A 23,063-nucleotide genomic window follows, 5' to 3' on the forward strand; every position below is an offset into this window, starting at 1 on the left:
CTTTCAAAGCACAAGGACGAGTTCAGTGAAGTAGTGTTGCGGTTAGGTGCGTTCCACACAGCGTGTGCTTTCATGGTCGTCCTGGGCAAACGATTTGGTGGTGCGGGTCTTGGCGACCTGCTGACAGAAGCCGGTGTGGTTGGCCCAAATGCCTGCAAGCAGGTCCTCGCAGGCAAGCATTACAACCGGGCAATCAGATGCCACAAACTGGTATTTGAGGCAATGTTGCAGCAAAACTGGGAATTGTTTGAGGAGCACTTAGAAGACGACTATTCTCCCCATGTTGATGAAGCTGCAAGTGACCTCCTTGGCCAGCTGGACGCCATGCGAGAGACTGGCAATTTCGCAGAAGGCCTACAGTGTGTACAGACATCCGCCTTCAAGTCACTCAAGGAACGTTTCACCACATTTAATGACAACTTGAAGAAGACCTCACCAATGGCCTGCTTCTGGCTCTCGTACATGGAGATGGTCAGTCTGCTGCTCGACTTCATCCGTGCGAGCCGCAATGGTGACTGGGTGCTGCACCTCACAGCTTTCAGGCAGATGCTGAAATGGTTTTTCGCGTACGACCACGTTAACTACGCTCGCTATGGGAGCTACTATGTGAACGACATGGAGTGTTTGCCTGAAAGCCATGAATCGGCTCAAGAGTCCCTTGTCAGCGGTGACTTCTGTGTTTCGCGGTCACGCAACAGCTTCGCCCGAGTGCCGGTGGACCAGGCCATCGAGCAGTCCATCAACAGAGACAGCAAAGGGAGAGGCGGAATCGTTGGATTCAGCAAGAAACCTGGTGCTGTTCACAGATGGATCCTGACCACCCATGAACGAGCAAGCCTCACGAGCGCCTGCAGCAAGTTGGCTGGCCCAATGCTGCACACCACGCAGGTCACCAAGGAGAGAACGGCACAGGTGAAGAGAGATGAGCAGGATCTTGTGTCTCTAAGCGAACTGCTCTACTCCTGGGGAAACCCATTCATCGGAGACAAGCTTGTATCGCTCTCGTCTCGGACTGTTTGTTCCGAAAAAGCACATGATGATCTGCTAAATGCTGGCTCGATCGGTGAAGCAGATGTATCCAAGTTTATCCAAGAACGCTTGGTACAGAAGACGGCTTCATTCTATGACAAGATTCCTGCCCCCAGTCTGTCAACGTTCAGCACTTCAGGGCAGAAGAAGAAGAAGAAATCATCAAAGTTGCAAGCTTTGAAGAATGAACGACAGCTGTTCACGACGCTCGTTATTTTGGCCAAGAACAGATCCATTGACATCAAGCACCTTGTCGAATTTGAGCTAGGTCCACTGCCTTGGTCAATAGCTACAGCCGACGGATGTCCTGTGAGTACTCCAAAGTCAAAGCTGCTCTCTGACCTTGAGAAAGATGTTGCACCTCTGGAGACTGTTCCTCAAGGCACTGCAGTTCTGATTGACGCAATGGCAGTCCTGCAATCCTACACTTCAGTCCCCGGTACGTTTGGTGACCTCAGCAAATTGGTGTTCAGGCAGTTGATATCCAACTTCACTCGCTTTGGCTCCAAGCGTGTCGACTTTGTCTCTGACTGCTACCATCAACTGTCCATCAAGTCTTCAGAGAGAGTGAAAAGGGCATCGACCAACCAACCACTGCGCATGCTTGTGCAGCGCCCCGATCAAGAGACGCCGAAGCAATGGAAGCGTTATCTCAGTGATCCTCAAAACAAGATGGAACTCATCAAGTTCTTTGCTGACCACTGGCCTCGACAACAGAGTTCGCAACACTACTTGGAACAAACCGGCATGTCTATGTTACTGTTGGCCAACGGTGCTGGCTACTGAAAGTTGCTGACGCGTCAAACACAGTCGTCAACCGTGAGGATGTACCTCAGCTGGCTGCCCCCCATGAAGAAGCCGACTGTAGGTTGCTACTCCATGCAGCTCACTGCTTTCAGCATCAAGAGGAAGCAGTCGCCATCTCCTCCCCTGATACAGATGTGGCTGTTCTAGCCATTGGGCTGTGTGCATCTCTTCAACAGCAGGTAAGAAAAGCAACTGACCTTGCACTGCAGTTTGTTGGTCAATACCCTAATACTAAAGCAAAGTAGTAGTTTCTGCTCACTCGTGATTAAGTTTTGAATTGATGGAGGATCATGCAATTCTGATTCCTAGTATATGTCTACCTTGGACTTGCCTATTTCTCCATGATAATAATTATGTGCTGGAAATCACCAAAATCGCTATGACTTTATATCACATTTTATATTGCCGCTGCTCCCTGCCTGCAGGTGATTTTCAAGACTGGAACAAGACAACGAGCACGTCTTGTGGATATCAATGCTATCGCTCAGAAACTGGGCCCAGCCGTATCGGATGCTCTTATTGGTCTTCATGCGTATACTGGCTGTGATAGTGTTAGTGCCTTTTCGGGGAAAGGAAAGTCCAGTGGCCTAGCAATCATCAAGACGGACGAAGTGCTTGCCTCTGTTATGTCAAGACTTGGTCAGTCGTTCACCGTGGATGCGTCACTCCTAGCAGCATGCGAGACATTCACCTGCCGTCTCTATGGCTTTCCAGATTCAACTGAAATCAATGCTGTTCGCTACAAGCTCCTGTGTGCTAATGCCACCACCCCAGAACGACTGCCACCATCTCAGAACGCACTGAAGCAGCATGTACATCGTGCAAACTACCAAGCAGCAGTCTGGCGAGGTGCTTTGCGCAACGACTTGGTCCAGCCAACTCCAGTTGGAAATGGATGGGTTCAATCATCCGATGGTAAGGCCTCTCAATGATGTGTCATTCTTTTCAATCATATATAGGCAACTGTCAGGCGGTTAGTGAAATTATGTTATTGGGAAACACAGATGATTTTATGAGAATAAGAACTTCAACATTGCTGCATTGCTTGTTCATTATCATTAATTGTTTGCGGAACTCTGTGAACCCCTTTCAATAACACATGTCCCTGTATTAAATTTTACATGCCCGTTGTAGGAATGTTGCAAATTCAATGGATGACTCAGGAGGCTACCCCCAAGGATATCCGTGACCTTATCACATGTGGCTGCAAGACAGGATGCATGAGCAATCGGAGATGCAAATGCCGCAAGAATGGTTTGCCATGTGCAGATGTATGCAAATGCACATTGACGGCATGCACGAATCGCCCTGTACCTGTACAGCAAACACAGGCAAGTAGTCTCTTGAAACCATGCTTGCTGGCTTACTATTGTTTTGTTTATGAATGCATTAATTATGTACACGCCTTTCATAATGTAAGATATTACTTCACAACATTCCTGTCTGGGTGTACGTGTATTTGTACAGGCAACGTCGATTTCCGCGACTGCACTTACAGCAGTGACTGTGGAAGAAGAAAGTGATGAGTCAGACAGTGATGGCAGAGATGGCAGCACAGATAGCAACGACACAGCTGATACCATATCAGCTGAAGATTTCTCATCAAACGAACTGGAACATTGAATCACCTACATGTTTTAACAATGGTGACGGGCACATGCGAAGCTTAATACGATGTGCTTCCGAGGGTGCTTTAATAACTCACAACATTCTATTGTGCCAGTGCAATCTCTCTCCTATAATGTTATTCTACTTAATCGTGTCCTGCCCAGACCGGCCGGAGAACTTTCATATAAATTACATAATCTTACTGCATGTGCAGGCCCATGCATGCTTGATGCCTTGTGCCTAATCGGGAGCTCTTTCATATGCTGTGCTTCATGAGAATTATTCTACTTGTTATTTTATTTGTGGGTTAGGCGTAATCTTGATCGTACTTCAACGTAAATGTACACAGATTGCCTGGAAAGTGAGCAAGCTGATCGTAAATGAGTTATACAATTGCAAACTGTCCAGAAATATGACATTGTATATGCATACTGATAACAAGACTTTCTTCAGGCTCAAACTCAGTTCTTATCTATTATTTTTGGATTTATTACATTTGATTCGTGGGTATTCTCTCATCTATTTACCGGTGTATGTAACAAGACTTACCTAGGACATCCATCGCTGCAGATTCCTTACTTTTAGCTCTCCACGTTTCTATTTTTGCCGGGGATCAGGACCTTCTTCCATTCCATTCAGGGTGGAAGCATAGATCACTTTTGCAAACAGTAAAAACTACGCTTCAAACCTGCTTGACGTGACTCGGGGTGCATACTTCGGAAACCCAACAGTAGACTAAGTTCAATACTAGCTCATCGTAATCCTCCTGAAGGTATGTATTCGTATGCTCAATTAAATAGAACAGCGAAAGAGATGTGTAATGGAACAACACTCCACAAGTAGACGAACAGCAATTATTGCATTTTGAATTATTTGAATCCAGGCACACGTGTACGGCAACTGCAATGGTTTACACCGAAAATCGTATCGATTTCCAAGATTTCTCCCGTAATTCACAGAAATTTCAAAGTTCATTCCTGAAACGCGCATGGCACTGATTGGAGATTGGGTTTAGGTCACAACAATGGCTGTCGATGAAATGCCAAAAAAGGTCACTTTGTCGACTTCCCCCTGCAGAGCGTGCAAGTCCTTTACTCTTTTTATTTGCGGATTCAGTTTCTAGGGTACCTAAACTCCCCATTGAGGCCCAAATCAGGTGTTCGATTTCTAAGTGCAACAGGGTCCTTGAATTTGACGACTTCTGAGTTCTTGGCTGATGGACTAGTAGGGCCCTGAGCTTCCAAGCTCTCTCGTTTTTATACTCACACATGTGACAAACCATCACAAAAGGAATAGCGCAGAATGGAGGTGTTATGAACCCTACCACACATGATCATCAAAAGTACTACCACAACTGAGATCTTTTTTTTCTACAGGCTGGGTTAGTGGCGGCGCATTACTTTCAACACACTATGCAGCTTTATCCGCGCAAATACACTTTCCCTGTGCTCATATTCGATCGGAACTAATGTTCGTGCAAACAACATTTCGGGTCAGCCCTGTACTTGCCCAGCTTCTGACCCTGGCACAAGGCGGCCCCACCCACCATCAGCAGTTAAATGGCCTACATGTACTAAGCCAGGCCAGCGGAGATTTTCTGTTGCTGGTGCTCTGCTGTAGAACTCTCTCCCTGGGGTTTAAGCATGCATGTGTATCATACACCTGTAGGGAGTAGTTCGAGTTACTGCTGATCGCCCTGCTCTCCCTCCCCGAGCATTTCAGTAATCCTCACGTAGTATCACACATACATCATTATGTGTTCTCTCTCTCTCTCTCCCCCCCCCCCCCTCCCTCCACCACCCCGTTTACTCGCAAATATTAGTATCCTAATCTCTTACTATATGCTTCCATAGCCACTTCTAGGCTAAGCCTTTGCCATCATTTTATTGGGTCGTCATCCTGTTTGAATGTGCGAAGTGAAATAAAACCAACCAACCAAACAGAGATACATGTGCAGAAATTGGTTGCAAAGAAGGTAACAATAAATTTTAATGCTAGAAATAGTGATATTTCTTACTAGCAAAAAGAGGAACAGCGCTAGAGGGAAGTCAAAGGGTGCAACAGTAGGAAATGTGAGCAATATTGTCAAGAACATACTGTAGCTCAAATGTTGCCAATGGTGGAAAGGCAATATCAGCAGCAGCCTGGTCTGAGATGGCCTATGTGACCGCGTATTGTGGTTGCGTACAGCGGGAAATTTCAGGGACGAATTTCGCTTGTCAAGCATCTGCTGTGCAATTGATCCTGGTATTTCCCCAACAAATCGGAAAATGTTCTTGGACTCGCTTGGAGAGCCAATGGTTAATATTCATAAGAAGAAAAGAGGACCAAAGAGCTACAAGTAACGTTATAAGATCCAATAGCACCACCAATTACTTTACGGTCACCTCATGCCATAACATTGCACGACACTGACCAACGATACTGACGTTCTGCAACTAACTGGCAATCAGAGCACATCTCGGATGCGCACTCCAACAGCCCTCCAACTTGGAAGGTTCTAAGTTATAGAAATCACGTAAGGAGGGGAAGGTGAACAGAAACAAGACAAGCACCAGCTAAAAGTCTCAGCTGTGAAGGACGTTGGTGGATGTACATGTATGTCGAGGACTAGACCGGTCGGTAAGACTATGAGAAAACGGTCAAACCACGATTCAAGGACGCAACCCAGATGTGCTAGAGATGTTAGGCAGTTAGGTGTAGACCGTCAGTACCGTTAGTCAGTGTCGTGCAATGTTATCGCGTGAGCTGACTGTAAAGTAACTGATGGTGTCAGTGGATATTATAGCGTAACTTGTAGCTCTTTGGTTCTCTTTTCTTCTTATAAAATGTTTTTCGTTTTGACTTTGGACTTCTCACTCAGATTAAGAGGACATGAAACCAAGCGTGCGCAGTTTCTGACCTTACTGCATGGATATCTATCACGAACTGATTTCACGATTGCATCATAATAATAATTGGTGCATACAAAACCGCTGGCTGTGGCATAGTGGCAAGAAGTCCCCATTTATCGCCTATCCGCGTTTTCGCACGGCTAAGAGAAAATTCAAATTCGGTCACATGATGGGTACTCAAGTCAAAGTTCCCCTGAAAGGCCAATACTTCCAACACTTGAAAATCGCGAACAGTACTTTTAATGTCCTTATAGATGTATGCAAGATTTAGAGGAACGCAAACATCGATCTTGGGCTGGTTCTCTGCGAAGCGTGGAATATCGGCCATTCCTTCAAAAACCACTCCTTCCGGCGAGTCGACTCAGGAAATGGTTGACGGTTATCGAATTCCGCAGTACATTTCAAAGTTAACTACTACTTTTTATGGATAAAAAGAAAGGACAAAACGAATTATTTTTGTATGCTTCAGATGCACCATAGCGTCGATTTCCGCCAAATTCAGTGTGAATTTGCAGATCCGTAAAGTGCCTACCTAGTGCGTACACTGTTGAGTTTTAGTTATCACGAGGGAGATCTGCTTGAATTCTGCTGGAACGAACTTCTTCATATACTGCTTGGCTTCACTATCCTGTCACTGATCGTTCATTACACAATTCCTCGCATTCCGCGACGTATAAAATTAATGTTCCCTAGTGTTGCGCGAAGACCAAAACATGGATGGGGAACATGCATATAATTTTTTTTAATCTAAATTCAACAGGGTGTGTAAGTGGGAGACTTCAAAACATACTTTGCTCAGTGAAATGTTGCTATGGCAAATTTGCTAGTTTTGGAGATATCGCGATGACAGGATTATCAGCCTGTCAGATCTATATCGACTTATCAGATGACCAGACTGCTGCACATTGCACACACAGAACTATCATGCTATCATCTATAAACCAAAATATCAAATATCAAAGCCATCCAGCAGCGGCTTGGTACCGGTCTACCCCGGAAAGCCGCCCACTGCGATCTCGCCGCTTCTACCAATGCACTGAGCAGAGCGCATTCATAAGTTGCCTTGACTCAATCCAAGTAATGATGTCTGTTAGTTACCTGAGGGAACAAACAAGAATGTGGCAGCGACATTGAACAGAAGAAGAAACTATTAAGGTAATATAGGCTGGGATGGATTGCACAGGATTGAAATAAAATAATCAAAAGCTCATAATGTTCCAGCTGTATATATTTGTCTTCGTCTTGATACCTTGGCGTTTCCTTTTCAGGCGAGTAATACAAGACATAGGAAGAGATCTACAGCACAATGAACAATTTAGATTTAACACTATTCGAGAGCCAACTGCCAAGTTCAGCCGGAGTCTCTTTGTATTTTTTTGTAATATGCAGAAGGGCTTCCAAGAGCAATTGAGGAAGGCGATTGGGAACACATTCGATCCATGTTCTTCTTCCACAAGAACACTGTATTTTCAGGCTTAGAGAATTGTCTTATAAAACGCAGTTAGTGCGAGGGTGATCTAAGTTATTTTCCACGCTTACCGTCTGTTGGCAGAATGGCATGCAGACTTTGTGTGTTGCTCCAGGAAAGAACTCGTCCTTCTGATCACTGGATAGAGTAGTTGCAGTGAATGCACCATCATCATCTATGCTCAGGACATGGCCAGCGTTTGTACCATGCAAGAATATACTTCGAAAGCCCTTCTCTGGTTCGTTTGCCAGAGACTGGGTGAGGATTTGCTGCAGGCAAGGAATGTCCATGGACGCTGGCAAACGACTGTCAAAACCGATTGTACATCGTTCGAAATGAGTGTGGTAAGTTTGATTCATATCTGGTTCTCGGTGAATGAAGTACTTGGAACCGTCCGGTCCTGGGCAAGTGCTCACTGAAAATGTAAACAGATACGGAAACAACAAGGCAACACGGTTTACGGCTTGTGCACAACAAATTAGGTAAAAAATCAACATTAAATCCTCCTGTGATATTCAATGTATGATGAATTTTCAGGAGGTTAGTGCGAGTGTGGCCCTATCTCTCTCTCCATCTCTCTCTCTCTCTCTCTCTCTCTCTCTCTCTCTCTCTCTCTCTCTCTCTCTCTCTCTCTCTCTCTCTCTCTCTCTCTCTCTCTCTCTCTCTCTCTCTCTCTCTCTCTCTCTCTCTATGTCTCTATCTCTCTATGTCTCTATCTCTTTATCTCTCTATCTATCTATCTATCCCTGTCTCTATCTTTATCAATGGATATAGTGTTATTTTTCAGATACTTCAGAGACCTGCGGCATGTAAAGCCACGTAACGATCATCGGCAGTTCGATCCCTTGGTAATGCAAACAGCAATAGGGAAACGAAATGGAAGTTGCCGATCGTTATCTCCCGCCAGCGTTCCTATTTCCTCCTCTTTCTCCCTCCTCAGTTACTTTGATTTGCAATTGATAATTTCATGCAGTTTTTCCCAAAACAAGACAGTACAAATACTTACGTTGTTGACACAGCGGAAGACCGTCTGGAGTCTTGAACTCTTGCCATTTATTCGAGACACATTTGGCTTGTCCAATGGCCATGTAACCGCTATCGCAAAGAGGATAGCCCGCCTCAAGATGTGCCACCTTGTGCATTACGCCATTAGGAATAGTCGTTTCAAGGCACTCGGCCGCTGTAAAAACGATAAAATGGAGGACAGATTATAATTAATCTCGAAGAGCAAACCATTATGGACTTTATGGATAGGTGTGAATAGAAAATGTTTCGTTCATCTATTTCAACCTAATTTTCGTGAAGCTCACGACAAAGCTACAAGCGGTTTATAGAGCAATTTGGGCGCTCAGCACAGCAGCCCGTGGTCGATAATTCAGGTAGAAAAGAGGATTAATTATATTGATTAACAAGCATAATCTTTATCAAGGGCGTAGCGTAGCCCTTTTCAAACTGCTTTAGGGTCATATGACGTCATAATTATAGTGTACAAAAGTCCATATTTTCATTTTTGCAGCCAAGGATACTGGCTCATCCATCTCCTTTTATTTTGAACTTTTCTGTAAACAGCATTCTCAGAAACGAGTCTCATTCAGTAGACTACATGTACATTACACATAATTCTCCTTTGATCTTAAACTACAGTACATGTACCATCGGCTGCTTGTTCCACACGTTTTGCAGGCGGTTACGACATTTAGACTTGCAGACAAACGTACTTCTTATCCTCAAATTACAGAGAGGAAGTTGGACCAAAAACACCGCAATGTGGTCAATTCACACCAGGGCCCAGTAAAATACCCGTACTCCCTGCTTCACGTTCACACTCAGCTCCCTTCGCTCCGGTCACACTGCTGTTTTACGGTTTGCAAAGGTACCGACAATGGCCGCATGTACAACAATTTCCATGACTGACAGTCATGTAAATCTACAAAACATGTGTGAAGGATCTACCCGGCACGTTTACGTATACAAGTCCAGTCCACGCATCGACACATAGATATGATGAACGTTGAACGCAGGCACTCTGCGATACGTATTATCCTGTTTTGCGGACATTGTACGGCAAACTCTAGCTGTTTTTTTGCGAGTTTTGCGATACGGCGTTACACGCCTGTTGATACTTCGATGTCCCATGCTTATCTTGTACATGTTCAGTTAGTTCAATTAATTTATGAAGAGGTAGAGGGGAATTCGAGTAACTGCCCACTATCACCTTTGGACTGTTGTGTCAATTTCAATGTTTCTCGATCTGCATCTGCCAGAAATATTATAGGTAGAGAAATATTGCCTTGATGCTTTGAGCCAGTTGAGAAAGGCTGTGTAATGCAATAGACTTCGTTGTCATTGGCTTGCCAATGTAAGCTCTACCGACAATCTCCAAAAAGATGGAAAAGGGTGGCTTTTCGGAGATTGAATATAAAATTTCATCTCAGTTGCCTTGGTTTGAATGAGCCATCCTTCAGATAAGAAAAATTCACGGTTCACGTCAGATTCGGCTAGAGGCGGTGTTTTCCGCATCCATAGGAACGCGACCGCCCTTCAAGGATCAAGGCAAGCGTCACATGTATCTCCTTCTGAAAACTCTGGCTGAATCTAGCCCAGTTAAAGCACGCTGACTATGGCGGTTTCAAAAAAAGAGGGACGGAGCCGGTTTCAAAAGGTTTCATCGCAATCGCTTCTGCCAGTACCTCCAAGCTAAGATGATGAGATCTAACAACGTAGAAACAGCTACATGTACAGTTCTGGCAACTGAAATCCGACCCCCTCGCTAACATCGCAACGACCCAACACGCAATTGCAAAACTACGAAATAAGAAAGGGACGCCGTCCAGGGCAAACGCAATTGGCCCATACTGAAGCTATCCATTACTGCCAGTGGCCTGTATTTCAAAAATTTAACAGGGGACATGGCCCCGATGACTCACAGCTGCACTGTGCCGGTCTCCTTTACATTCGAGCGCCTCATAGCTGGGCACTCTGGGACCAGGCTATACCCGGTACGCAGCATGTGCAGTGAACTTTATGTAGAGACCGCTAGAGTGTGAACGCACGGCCCAGGGGGGGGGGGGGGCAGATTTCAGTTGCCAGCACTGTCACTGCCAAGCGGCAGGTTGTAGAAAGTCATGAGCAGCATCAGGATCCTTTGCAATTGACATTTCCGCGGAGAACTCAACCAAAATAATTATAGGAGCAATGCAACACTTACCTTCGCAGGAGTAAGTGCCTTTCTGGTTTTGACACCGAGTTCCATTCGGACACAGGTTAGCGCCTCCATTTGAACATTCATCAAAATCTAACAATCCAATCAGAAGCGTACAGACAAGCGTGATTCGGTATGCTATCAAACTGCCAGTTTTCTAGTTAAGTTTTTTTCTAGCTTTGAACATGGGCTTGGATAGGTTGGCTGGTTACCTGGTCCAGGGCACTCACACTATCCCGTGTAAGTGAAAACACAACCCATCAGCTGAACAAAAGAGAATGTTCGTACAATACATAACAACAGATCTTATCGCGTCCCGGCAGTGTGTAAGAACATTCCGGAGCGCTTCAAGATTCACGCGTGGGCGAGCAGCGAATGCCACCTACATGTGCTAGAGGCTGTTCACATTGCCAAGTTATCGCCACAGCTTTGCACAAAGAAGGAATATGTTAGGAAAAGAGTGCTATGTGGACTTCCCGCCTTCATGTTATAGCTCTTCTACTACAGTGTTTGGCATAACTCACACCATCATGTGTACTGATTCGAAAAGTAAAGGTACGAAAGGCCTCTTCAGGTTTACAACCGGTTTCGTCTTTCTCCTTCCTTTCTGTTTTTTACCGGCACGTTCGGGCTCTCCACCTTCTCCGTGAATGATAAAATAAAAACATATTGTGCTAATAAATAGTAACATAAATTACTAGATCTAACCGAGTATGGCCGTCTTATAGTTCAACTCAAAGCAGCCACGAAACCATAAAAAGTAGGCCTTGCATGTAAAGGCTAAGCAAATGGTGTCAGAAGAGCGTTTCACATTAGTCTCAACGATATTTAAACAACAATGTCAGTTTGGTCCTGCTATAAGTTGCAACGATAGTATTTTCACAGAAGTAGGTCATGTTTCCAAACCAAGTTCAGGGGCTTACCTTTGGCACAAATGAAGGGTTTGGGTTGGTCAGTTAGCTCAGCCGTGCTATTGTGGGTAGAAATGTTAAGAACATCTTTATCCCGATAGTTGTCCAGCCAAATATTTGTTATACCCGCATCTAGCATAGATTGCAGTGCGCCCTGGCAGTCAAATGATGAGAACAGTGCAGTCATAGTTTATCAGAGCGCATATTCACAATTTCAGTCGTTTTTGTGAGGCAAAATACAAGCTATTTATTTCTTACAATCGACGTTGAGATACCAACACACTGTCTCTCCTAAATGTTTCGCACAGGTGACATTCTCCAAAATTTGCATATTTTTTGTATGAAGAAATGAGGACCAAGGAACTACAAGTTCCACTAAAATGTCCACTTAAACCGCCAGTTACTTAACAATCAGCTCATACGATAGCATTGCACGACACTGACCGACGATACTGACGTTTTACTTGTACACCTAACTGACAATCAGCTCTAGTACATCTTCGATTCACACTCCAACAGCCTTCCAACTTGGAAGATTTTCCTTGGTCCTCATTTCTTCTGATGAATTAGTCGTTGGCTCTCCACCCGAATTTAATTACGGTACTTATTTTAAAACATTTCCTTTCTTGTATTCCCTATTGTCATGTATTTTCAAAATGATGATCATCAGAATAGAACGTTCTTTGAAACCTCAAAAAAAACGTTTTATTTTATTTTTATATTACCTCAGTAGTAGTCAGTACTCCATTTATAGTTTAGTGTTGGCTACTATCAGTCAAGTGTGCGGCCGTGCCCATTGAAATTCCACAATCAGCATATCCATGCTAGTGAGTGGCTTTATAAACAGTCATCACACATGAGGACGCTTTATAAGTGCATCAACTGCAGCTGGTTGCATCAAGCACTCACATGCGAGAACGCTAGTTTTACGCTTTATATTCTTACGTTGTAGCACTCGGACTTTCTTAACCGGTTGTGATCTTTCATCTTCAGTCTCCGTAAGTCCTGCCCATGACATACAGCCCGAGTCTCTCGGTAAGTCAGTTTGTTTGTATGGATACTAATGTTATATCCGCCGCATAAACCTGTGGCGAAAAACACAACACGAACATACGGCATTCTTCACGTTACGCAGAGTGCATCACCATGAGCATAGAACTGCCCACCAAGTCTATAGGAACCCTAAGCCACTATAGACGTTAGCCTTGGAAGCCTACTAAAGCCACAATTCAGTCTACATTTGGAACCCTAAGCAACCAGCTCTTGCCTCCCTCTCAAGACCCCCGACCAGCCCATGTTCGATCCACTCTTCTCTCTCTCGTCCGTCTCGACATGCAAAACGACCAGCTTGAGACAGGGTTACCTGTCAACAGCCGGGAAAGTTGCCATAGAGCCTTCCACGCCTGTGCTGTCCCTGTATGGAATGCCCTACCACCCGCCGTCCTCAACCAGCCACCTGACTGGAAAAGGCTGCAAAGTTTCAAAGTGTCTGTCTTCCGGCACCTCCGTGCTCAGCAATGGCACTGGGCCACTGACACTCTGTAATATTATATAATTATAATGTATGCACATGTGCCTACACACTGCTGCATATTGCCATACGCCTTGTGCCCTGCTTATCCTTTTCTCTGGATCTGAATGTGCACCCCTTACGCATTATATAATTATACTATATTTAGTTCTCTCCCCCTCTCTTGCTCCCCAACCCTACCCCGCTCTCTCTCTCTCTCTCTCTCTCTCTCTCTCTCTCTCTCTCTCTCTCTCTCTCTCTCTCTCTCTCTCTCTCTCTCTCTCTCTCTCTCTCTCTCTCTCTCTCTCTCTCTCTCTCTCTCTCTCTCTCTCTCTCTCTCTCTCTCTCTCTCTCTCTCTCTCTCTCTCTCTCTCTCTCTCTCTCTCTCTCTCTCTCTCTCTCTCTTTTTCTCTCTTTTCTCTCTCTCTCTCTCTCTCTCTCTCTCTATCTTTCTCTCTCTTTCTCTCTCTCTTTCTCTTTCTCTCTCTCTCTCTCTCTCTCTCTCTCTCTCTCTCTCTCTCTCTCTCTCTCTCTCTCTCTCTCTATCTCTCTTTCTTTCTCTCTGCTATTGGCGCGCCTGGTTGTGATGAGGCCGAGACCCAAGGTCAGCAGAGCATCCCAGACCGCGCCACCACTCCCCTTATTCATGGCTCGCACATGACGGGTTTACGTGGCTCTAGTAAAAATAAATAAATAAAAAAAATAAAATAAAAACATCTACAGTCAGTTACAGGGCCCCGAGACGCCATGGCTAACTGCACTCTAGTTAGAGAACCCTGAACCAGCAAGTAACACACCCAGTACACCAGCACCGGAAGCCAAGGGCTGTGGAGCTGAAACGTGAAGTAGGTTCACGAATTTTAACGAACATCAGACAGCGACATTCACCATCTACCAAAATATTTGCGTGCGGGACTAGATATGAAGTGATTGTGGTGAAGTAAATACGTATGTGCGAGGCACGAAACTCCTCAGACCCAATAAAATCTGGCAGATTTCCACCTCTGTGCTTCATCCATTCGTGTTTATTCCACAACAGCACCATACATGTCAGTCACATTGCTGCGCCTTCCGAAGCCCCGGTTAGAATTATAATATTAAGCATATGCGCAAACAAAGAAAGCAAGTACACCTACCTTCGCATTGATAACCGCCGTTGGTATTCTTACACGTATATCCACTGGGACAGAGGTCTACGCCGGTATTTTCCGCCTCTTCGCATTCGTTTCTCTCTAGAATACAAATAGTGCAAGATATGCATATCGTTAGGTTGGCGATGTTCATTAGAAAACACATTATCGCCATCAGAACTCAAGTTTTGGATGCGAACATTGAAAACGGTTTCATGCCAGATGGGCATCCGCTTTTTAGTTCGAATCTCTATAATTATAGGAGCAGAAAGCCTTCAATAAGCCAAACTTCAATGTGAAAAATAGCTATCCCAAGTCTAATCAGCACAGTTTCCCACGATAATATGAGCTATGACATAGCGAGGAGGTACACCTACCTTCACATGTGTAACTTCCTTTGGTATTCTCACACGTGTATCCATTTGGGCACAGGTCTACTTGCCTAATATCCGCATCTTTGCATTCATTAAAATCTAAGAAACCAATACAAATAGAACTTAACTCGGATACTGAGCCAATAAATATAATTATAATGGAAGAAATCACATGGAAACGAGTTATGCAAACAACAACCCACGACTGAAACAAGATAATGGGCATTCAGAAAGTGTGATAACAGGACACATCACTGACATGTTACTAGACATTCCACGCCCTGAGACCTAGCTCTAACACACCCCCAGTGCGCAAACCAATAGCCTTCCACCTTGGAGGGTTCAGGCTTTTATCTTAATGAAAACATGGAACAGGCATATCCTTCGTAAGGCTGGTAAACTGTATTCCAAATAAGATTGTTGTATCAACGGCAAATTTCGTCGGCTTGAATGTGAGAAGCCTCGTATTTGTTCCGCTCATTCTGGTAGCTTGCGCAAACTGGAGATTCCGCTGCGCAATCCAAACCTGACGGAACTTTCCCCCAGTTTCAACCGGGCCTAGAACCACAAGCAGCTCTGCTAAAGCTGTTATAGGATTATCCTAAATCCGGACGACTGACGGTGTTGTTTCTATTTTAAATAGTGAAAACAAATCGTGATAATGACTGCTGGTGAATTCTGGGAATTTTCAGATTGCCCACACGGATTCACTGTACTGGTCATGTTTTGATCGAAATCCACAGTTTGCGCCACAGATTGCACCCAAACACGGATTTTCTGTGGTCTTCATTTTTTTCAACACAACCCACAGATTGCGCCCCAAATAGAGTCGCTGTGCTCTTCACTGTGGTTTTCAACGAAAAACACAAATTGCGCCCCACACTGATTCGCTTGCATTTCATGTTTTGCAACAAAGATCAACGATCGCGCCTACAGATTGCGCCCCACATTTATTCCACGTCCCCTTCAGGTTTTCACCAATATCCACAAATTGCATGACCCACACACGTCAATTTTGCACCACGCGCACTTGGGTGTGTTCCTAGATGTCTCACAGTAGCTCAGGGACACGGATTTATCGTGCCACACTTACTTTTGTGTCACTCCAGATTGCGCGCACAATCTGCAGATCGCCCAGGCAATTTGGAATCTTCACATTCAAATTTTCAAGATGCCCGTTTGCATTAGCAATCTCCAAGAATTCCATAACACTGAGAAGAAAGACACACTTCAGTTGATCGAGTGGCTGAAGTGTGTCCTTCTTCTCAGTTTTATTATGCAAACTCTCTATCCAATTGCCTGTAAAGCAAGGTACTGGTCATGTGGAAGCATAATCTGCCATAATGACTATTTGGTGGCCCTTGAAAGTGGATTTCAAACATAAAAAACCACTTGAAAGAAGTAAACAGATTTCCCCCTTCATCATCCCCGGCTGACTTCTGAGACATAATCTCACATTTTGGTTCCAAATCACAGGTAAAATAGACCAGGGGCCCCGATGTTATTTGCAACAAACTTTAGCCTTGAAGGGGCTTTTGTGTTCAGAAAGCAAATGGGGAACCCTTACCTTTTGCACAGATGAACGGTTTAGGCTCATCAGTGGGCTCAACCGTGCTGTTGTAGGTGGAAATGCGGAGAGCACTCTTGCTACGTAAGTTGTCCAGCCAAATAACGTTTATGCCTCCAGATTGGAAAGGTTCTAGTACACTCTGTGAATCAAAGAAGACGAAGAAATTATGAATAGCTACGAAAGTTTTCGACAGAGTTAAAGATGGTTTGAAGGAGGGGGGGGGGGGGGGATCGCACACTTCAGCTTCTTCCATATCTTTAAAATGTCACTAGAATTCCTTAAGTGTAATACATCTCAGCCTTCTCTTCATAGTATATTATAATATATATAGCTAGGCTAACCAAGTGAGATACAAATTCACACGTACATGTAGGTTTAGACAAGTCGTCAACAACGCGTTACCTATGTCTACTGCAACCTTACGTCATCCTCTGTGTGGATGGGCGGAAATTAATTCCTTTCGGCTATCAATACGTTCCTATACTCTTGCTTGTACTTCAACGTAACAGAAAGGCTTTAAAAAATAAACTCGATAAATGTTTTCAAAATGTTGTGGTTTAAGAGCCTTAACTGTGCACTCTCTCCTAGTGTTATGGTTCTTCAAGGCGCAATCAGGCTCTCACTTTTTCATACGTAGTCTTCCTTCTCTCCCTCTCCCCAATGGTGAATGATGTGTGCCTTGATCCCGAAATTATTGGTCGGGGAGCGCACTTCACCACACAGATTTATAGCACGGACACGCCCTTTGTTGTCCCCCATGTTCTCTTGCTGTTGTTTCAAATTTTTATTCTCACGCCGTGTTGTTGTTGTTGTTGTTGTTGTTGTTGTTGTTTCAAATCTCTATTCTCTTTTTTTTGTTGTTGTTCGCTTCCATTCTTGGCGATATGTGTGATCCCGTTAAGCAATAACTTTGTGTATCATTGCCTCATTGGCGTTCATTATTGCGCCATCCCGTATTTCAAGCGTCAGTATAAAATAGGTGATTTTTCCAGTCATTAATTTTTACAATTCAACTTTCTCTGATGAGTTTGCAATGACGGAAACATCTGTCAAAAGGAATACCATTTCGATACTAAGGAACCAGTTTTTGCTTTTGTGGAAAGTATAATATGTTGTCGGCCAAAGAGCGCAACAGTGGTGTCAAATCAGCATTGTCAACGTCTGAAAGCTGTTGCTTTCTGTCCAATTATGTATTACCAAGAGTACATAACCCCCAGAGTGTGCAACGCCTGATCCAGCTCTGCATAGGGTCTTGATCGAATGTAATCGGATCTTCTGTGGTCATGCGTGCACTCCACACGAGCGCAAGGCTGGTCCAGAGTCAGGGCATCGTTGCTTTAGATCCGCGACTCCCCGGATTCCCCTCAGATCTGTACGGCATTATGACGCAAGACCCTGTGCAGAGCTGGATCAAGCGTTGCACACTCTGGGGGTTATGTACTCTTGGTATTACTCCCCACTAATGACGTGAAACCTAGAACCGTTCGACAATACTTACGCTGTAACATGTTGACCTTCGCAAACGATTGTGATCTTTGATCCTGAGGAGCGTTAACTGCTGCCGAGAGCAGACTGATCGAGCAGATTCGTAATCCGTCGAATCCAAATGGCTACTGATGTTGAATCCGTTGCAGTATAATTCAGAAGCTGGTTCAAGAAAGCGAAGCAAAAAGGTAATTCTTGATTTGCGCAAAAGTACATTCATTGGACGCACTGCGGTTTTTGGCAAACAGAAAAATCAACTCAGATGGGGAGCCAAGGTTTAATTTATACAAAAGAGAAAGACCAAGGAACTACAAGTTGCGCTATACTGTCCACTAACGCCACCAGTCACTAAACAATAGGCTCATGCGATAACATTGAACATTGATAATATTGATTGTTTAGTAACTGGTGGTGTTAGTGGACAGTATAACGTAACTTGTAGTTCCTTGCCCCTTGGTCTTTCTCGTTTGTATAGAAAAATCAACTACAGAATAATATTTGAAACTCGAATGTTGATCCAATAATAAATGTAGAAAGGAATAGGACATATGGATAGGAGTTAAGAGTAACTCTCCACCACTGTAACTAGATATTATATACAGTCAGAACGTGCAACAACTAGGTACAAAACTGGCAGTGTACAGAGACATTCGACGACCTGACACCTAGCTTTAACAAATCTCCATAGCGCTAACAGTGACAGCCTTCCAACTCGGAAGACTCTTGGTCGAATGTCTCAGTAGGTCTACACATGTACTGTAAGTTTGGGGGGGGGGGGGTAGTTGTTGCACTTTCTGATTGTATACAGTAGAGATGTTCTACGAAAAAAACATTTTGAGCGAAGTTTCGCGACAGGCCTTGCGAAAATGTGTGTAAGAATTTTCGCAAGAACTTTGAGTTCTGCACATTTTCCTAGTTTGCAAGCGCCAATTGCACGTGCACCATGACCCGATCTCACGAAACTTCCCACGAAAGTTCATTTCGCGTTCCCTGCCAGTTTCGGGTCCAAAGTTGCGAACCTTCGTGACGTAGCGTGAAATGTTGTGCCCATTTTCGCTTTGCAGAACTTCTCTGCTGTCTTGTTACAGCGGTGGGAAGTTACTCTTAACTCGTATCCACATGTCCTTTCATTTCTACATAGAGTAATTTTTGCTACATGATATCAAACTCTGTAAGAGCGAAATAAACCAACGGGACCTCGAGGAATAATTTTCGAATAAAAGTTTCGGAATGACCAGATGACGCAAAGGGCAGATCGCCTGTCCAGGGATTCACCACTTGGAAAGACGTGTATGGGGTATATGATTGATTAAAGGGAGTGTAACGTCTATTTTGTGGATAGGTCAAAGGGAAGGGGATTATGTAAATGGTGTGGGACGACTGGAGAACCAAGCACAATGAACCAAGTGATTGTAAGCAGCAACAATATTGGCATTAAAGGCTGGCCCTGATATTGTGAGGCTGTATGTAGACCGGAAATTCCGCCTCAAATTTATTTACAACTCAGATGGTTATGATTATCCAAGGAAAAAAGTTGTAACATGGAAATTATGGGCACAAGTTTAGTACAGTCTGTATCGGCTATAGCGTACACTTTTGATTTCCATGATTATCATTTTATCACTATAACCGATGCATCGCTATATGCGATACGATCGATTTTTTTCGATCGACCCATGAAAGGCAAGGAAATACTTCCAGCATGGCGTTGTGACAAATAAGCATGCTGCATAGTTGACAGTGCCCGCATTTCCATAAACTTTTAAGAAATTCTGCTATGTACATCTTTTTATTTTTTTATATTTTTTTACTATTATTCACAAACCCAACTCGTAAAATATATAATTATGTGGACAAAAACAAACAGCTACTGAGCAGTGATGGTGAGGTACCAGGGGCTCCACCGGCCAAAGGTCTCGGCTTCAATGCCACAAGCACGCACCAGGAAAAAGAAACAGAAATGTAAAGCAAAGCTAGATCTAGCTATGGGGAAGTAGAATGTGTAAAAGTACCGGTAGGTGTTAAGACAACTAAAAACAAGATGAAAAGAGAGTGTAAATTATCAGTGTTTGGACTGATGTACAATTTAAATGTAAACTTCATCAACCAAAACTTATGAACTTTTTAATTAATAGATCTGATACGAAACTCGCACAAGGAAGTGTAAAGAAAACAAGCTAAACAACAGAAAAATAATAATGTACATGTGTCACTATCAAAATATGCAACGTGAAGAAATAAAAAAATAGGGCCTTTGATATTATTGCAACATGTATTTTAAACTTATCACTATAGACGATAATAATGTAGTGTGTTGTGCATGTTTTGATTCTTTGTTGCCATCATAATATCCGATATATCATTACATATTATGATAATATTGGTTATAGTGATATTTGTACTGGATAAAATACGTTTTGCTTTTGATATTTCGTACCAATATCACTGTCGCCGATATATTCTTATATCCGGTCACTCTATAGCCGATACAGACTGTATCTGGTTTAATTGGTGGACTCGATCGCATAACTTGTGCCCACAATTTCCATGTTACAAAAATTCATTCACTTAAAATCTCACCTTCAATTTCCTGTAGTAACACCAGTGCGCTTACAGCCAGCAACCCGAACACTTGTAGAAGTGGCAGTTGCATACTGTAGGTAGCACGTGACATGTTTGCCTGCAAGGGACAAATGCCAACATACAAACGATATCATAACACTGTACGTTACATAAATTTTTATCGCTAGTATCCAAAACTGCTTCACTTCTACCAACACTAATCTTTCAGCTTACACAAGCATACTCGACGAAAAGGACGATAAGATCTATCGCATAAACACATGTACAGGATGTAATGCACTGGAAATGTGCACTAGCTTTAGAGTACTAGACGCGGGCTAACACAGGCTACAGAATTCTTACCTTCTATCGATCAGGAAGTTCGTCTCCTTGAATGACTGGAAATGAAAATTCCGCTACACAAAGAAAGCGACTGAAGCATTCTTGACTAACATGCATGGTTTTATCCTGCAGCATGGCCATGCTAATAAGCCAAAAATGGATGTTTTTCTGAATGGTGTTCGACACGGATCTGCACTTCTTGTATTTGGCATATCATGTTAGGGCAGAGGCAGGGACCCCTATTTCGGCTCTGACAACCTCAGAGGAATACTAGTATTCCCCTTCTCACCGAAAACTGGTATTGCTTTGCCAAATATGGGCCAGGCTTTACTTTGCCGCCATGCCTTGTCACTTGATCGTCTGCGGTCGAGGCGAAATCGACTTCAGCTAACCGCAGGTGGCAGTGCGCCGCCTTCTGAAGTGCAGGCAAATAGACACGTTGTACCTATAGGCAACCCATCCTGTGACAATATTCTTAATATGGTGTTCATAATGGACACCACCCCCCCCCCCCCACCACCACCACACACCCCCTTCAGGACTTGCTCTGCCGTTAAAGGCCTTCGGTTGGTTCCACATCAACTACAGCGCAACGCAGGTGGTAGTGCGCCGCAAAACGACGGCTGGTGCGAAGTCCCAGCAGCATTTTAAGTTTGATTGATTGATTGATTTTTAAGTAGCATTATGATACAGTTTTTGTGGCATTGCCATTAGCATTATCCCGCAAAATAACTTCCATTATCCGCCCAGGCCTAACGCGAACAAGCAGAATACTAATATTAAACCTGAGTGAACAACCTTGAAGTTTGGCGATCATGTTGTGAAGCAAACTACACGTATTCAGATAAAGGCGTACCTGGATTCGATCTTAAGTACGTATCACGTGACGTTATCAGCCCAAATCAAATAAGTGTGTCAATTAGCATTTCTATAAAACCAATACACACTGTTAATCTGGACGCTAATTGCCGCTTTGTTCTTTTGAACATGGTATTGAACATGGTTAATAACCCGGCTAGAGTTCTGGAGGTCCATAATGTAAATGCTGACCTGAGCACAGGATCCCAATGAGGTCTCATGAAGTCTAATGAACAAAAAAACTTTTTAAATCGGCCCTGACACCTAGCTCAAACCGATCTCCAAAGTGCGAAAGAAAACACAACCAAATTGGAATATTCACGAGAGGCCAAAGAGGGGAAGGTTGATGGAACAGGAATGAACATTATAGCAACTAGTCGAGTCTACTGATAGTGCATACACATTACAGGATAATAAGGAGACGAGATCATAATGGTCTTTCGACAGAGGAGAACGTCCGGGGCTCGGAAGTTGTAAATCTGGACTTCGGACATGTGTTAGCGCTAGGTGTAATGTTATTGAAAGTGACCAGTGACACATGGTAACGCCAGGTCATGACTGCTTGCATGTGTTAGCTCCCAGCTAAACGCAGTCCCATCACAGTCGTGTATTGCACATGTATCTGTGTCTTTTTTCTCTATTTGTTTCACTTTCTGACAGTATATTGTCCGATTGCATCATAGGAAATAATTACATGTATGCTCAATGGTCGTATTCATAATGTCCCATCTCCGTCCTACAAGGAGCGATAATAAGAATCTAAAGAGCAGTACATTTCTTTGGTGAGAATTCAACGGCTTCATTCTGTGCACTCATATCAGAGCTGTCGGTCATGCTGTAGGGTGAATTGAAGGCAAGTTTTCGTGTCGCAATCTGTAACGTGGCAAACCAGATGTAAAAAATACTCCGTGGCAAGAGTGCTTTATATGGGTGTACAAGTACCTCTGTTCACAAAAATAGGGTGTGGAATGAATTCACATCACGCAGTGAGCCCTGTACTACTCAGAGAGAATTCCCGCTGGAGTAAGACTTGAGAAACTATATATAGAGCGTCAAAGTCAATTATAGAATGCTATCAGCAGCTTGGAGACCATTATGCGTTGAATATCCAGTATAAAGTGATGCCGCCTCAACAGCAATTTTCTAGCCCCTTATTAGGCAGAACAGGATCACTGCCTAGGCCCACAACTTCATGTCCTAGGCCCATGATCCTATCTACCGTATTTGGAATCGATTGCTGCAAGCCCATGTTTGGGCCAACACCAGGAACAACAAGAATTATAAAAACAGTGATAGTGAAATGGGTCCCAGTT

The 23,063-nt window shown here is 43.8% G+C and overlaps 2 protein-coding genes across 2 annotated transcripts; one reads left to right on the forward strand and one right to left on the reverse strand.

Annotated features, from left to right (window-relative positions):
* The first annotated feature begins 2,243 nt into the window (after positions 1-2,243).
* Positions 2,244-3,459, forward strand: LOC135820064 (uncharacterized). Its single transcript, XM_065333369.1, has 3 exons — positions 2,244-2,751; positions 2,971-3,167; positions 3,304-3,459. Exons 1-3 carry the CDS (start codon positions 2,463-2,465, stop codon positions 3,457-3,459), a joined length of 642 nt encoding a protein of 213 aa, XP_065189441.1. The 5' UTR covers positions 2,244-2,462.
* Positions 3,460-7,273: 3,814 nt separating this feature from the next.
* LOC135818853 (fibulin-1-like) lies at positions 7,274-20,997 on the reverse strand. The gene is made up of 12 exons (XM_065332064.1): positions 20,914-20,997; positions 20,569-20,668; positions 18,002-18,150; positions 16,501-16,642; positions 14,937-15,032; positions 14,566-14,661; positions 12,865-13,004; positions 11,932-12,073; positions 11,015-11,101; positions 8,813-8,986; positions 7,878-8,221; positions 7,274-7,436 (listed from the first exon to the last, which is right to left on the reverse strand). Exons 2-12 carry the CDS (start codon positions 20,660-20,662, stop codon positions 7,407-7,409), a joined length of 1,494 nt encoding a protein of 497 aa, XP_065188136.1. The 5' UTR covers positions 20,663-20,668; positions 20,914-20,997; the 3' UTR covers positions 7,274-7,406.
* Between the last annotated feature and the right edge of the window lie 2,066 nt (positions 20,998-23,063).

Source organism: Sycon ciliatum, chromosome 6 (assembly GCF_964019385.1).
Source record: "Sycon ciliatum chromosome 6, ocSycCili1.1, whole genome shotgun sequence".
In the NCBI taxonomy this organism is placed as follows: Eukaryota; Metazoa; Porifera; class Calcarea; order Leucosolenida; family Sycettidae; genus Sycon; species Sycon ciliatum.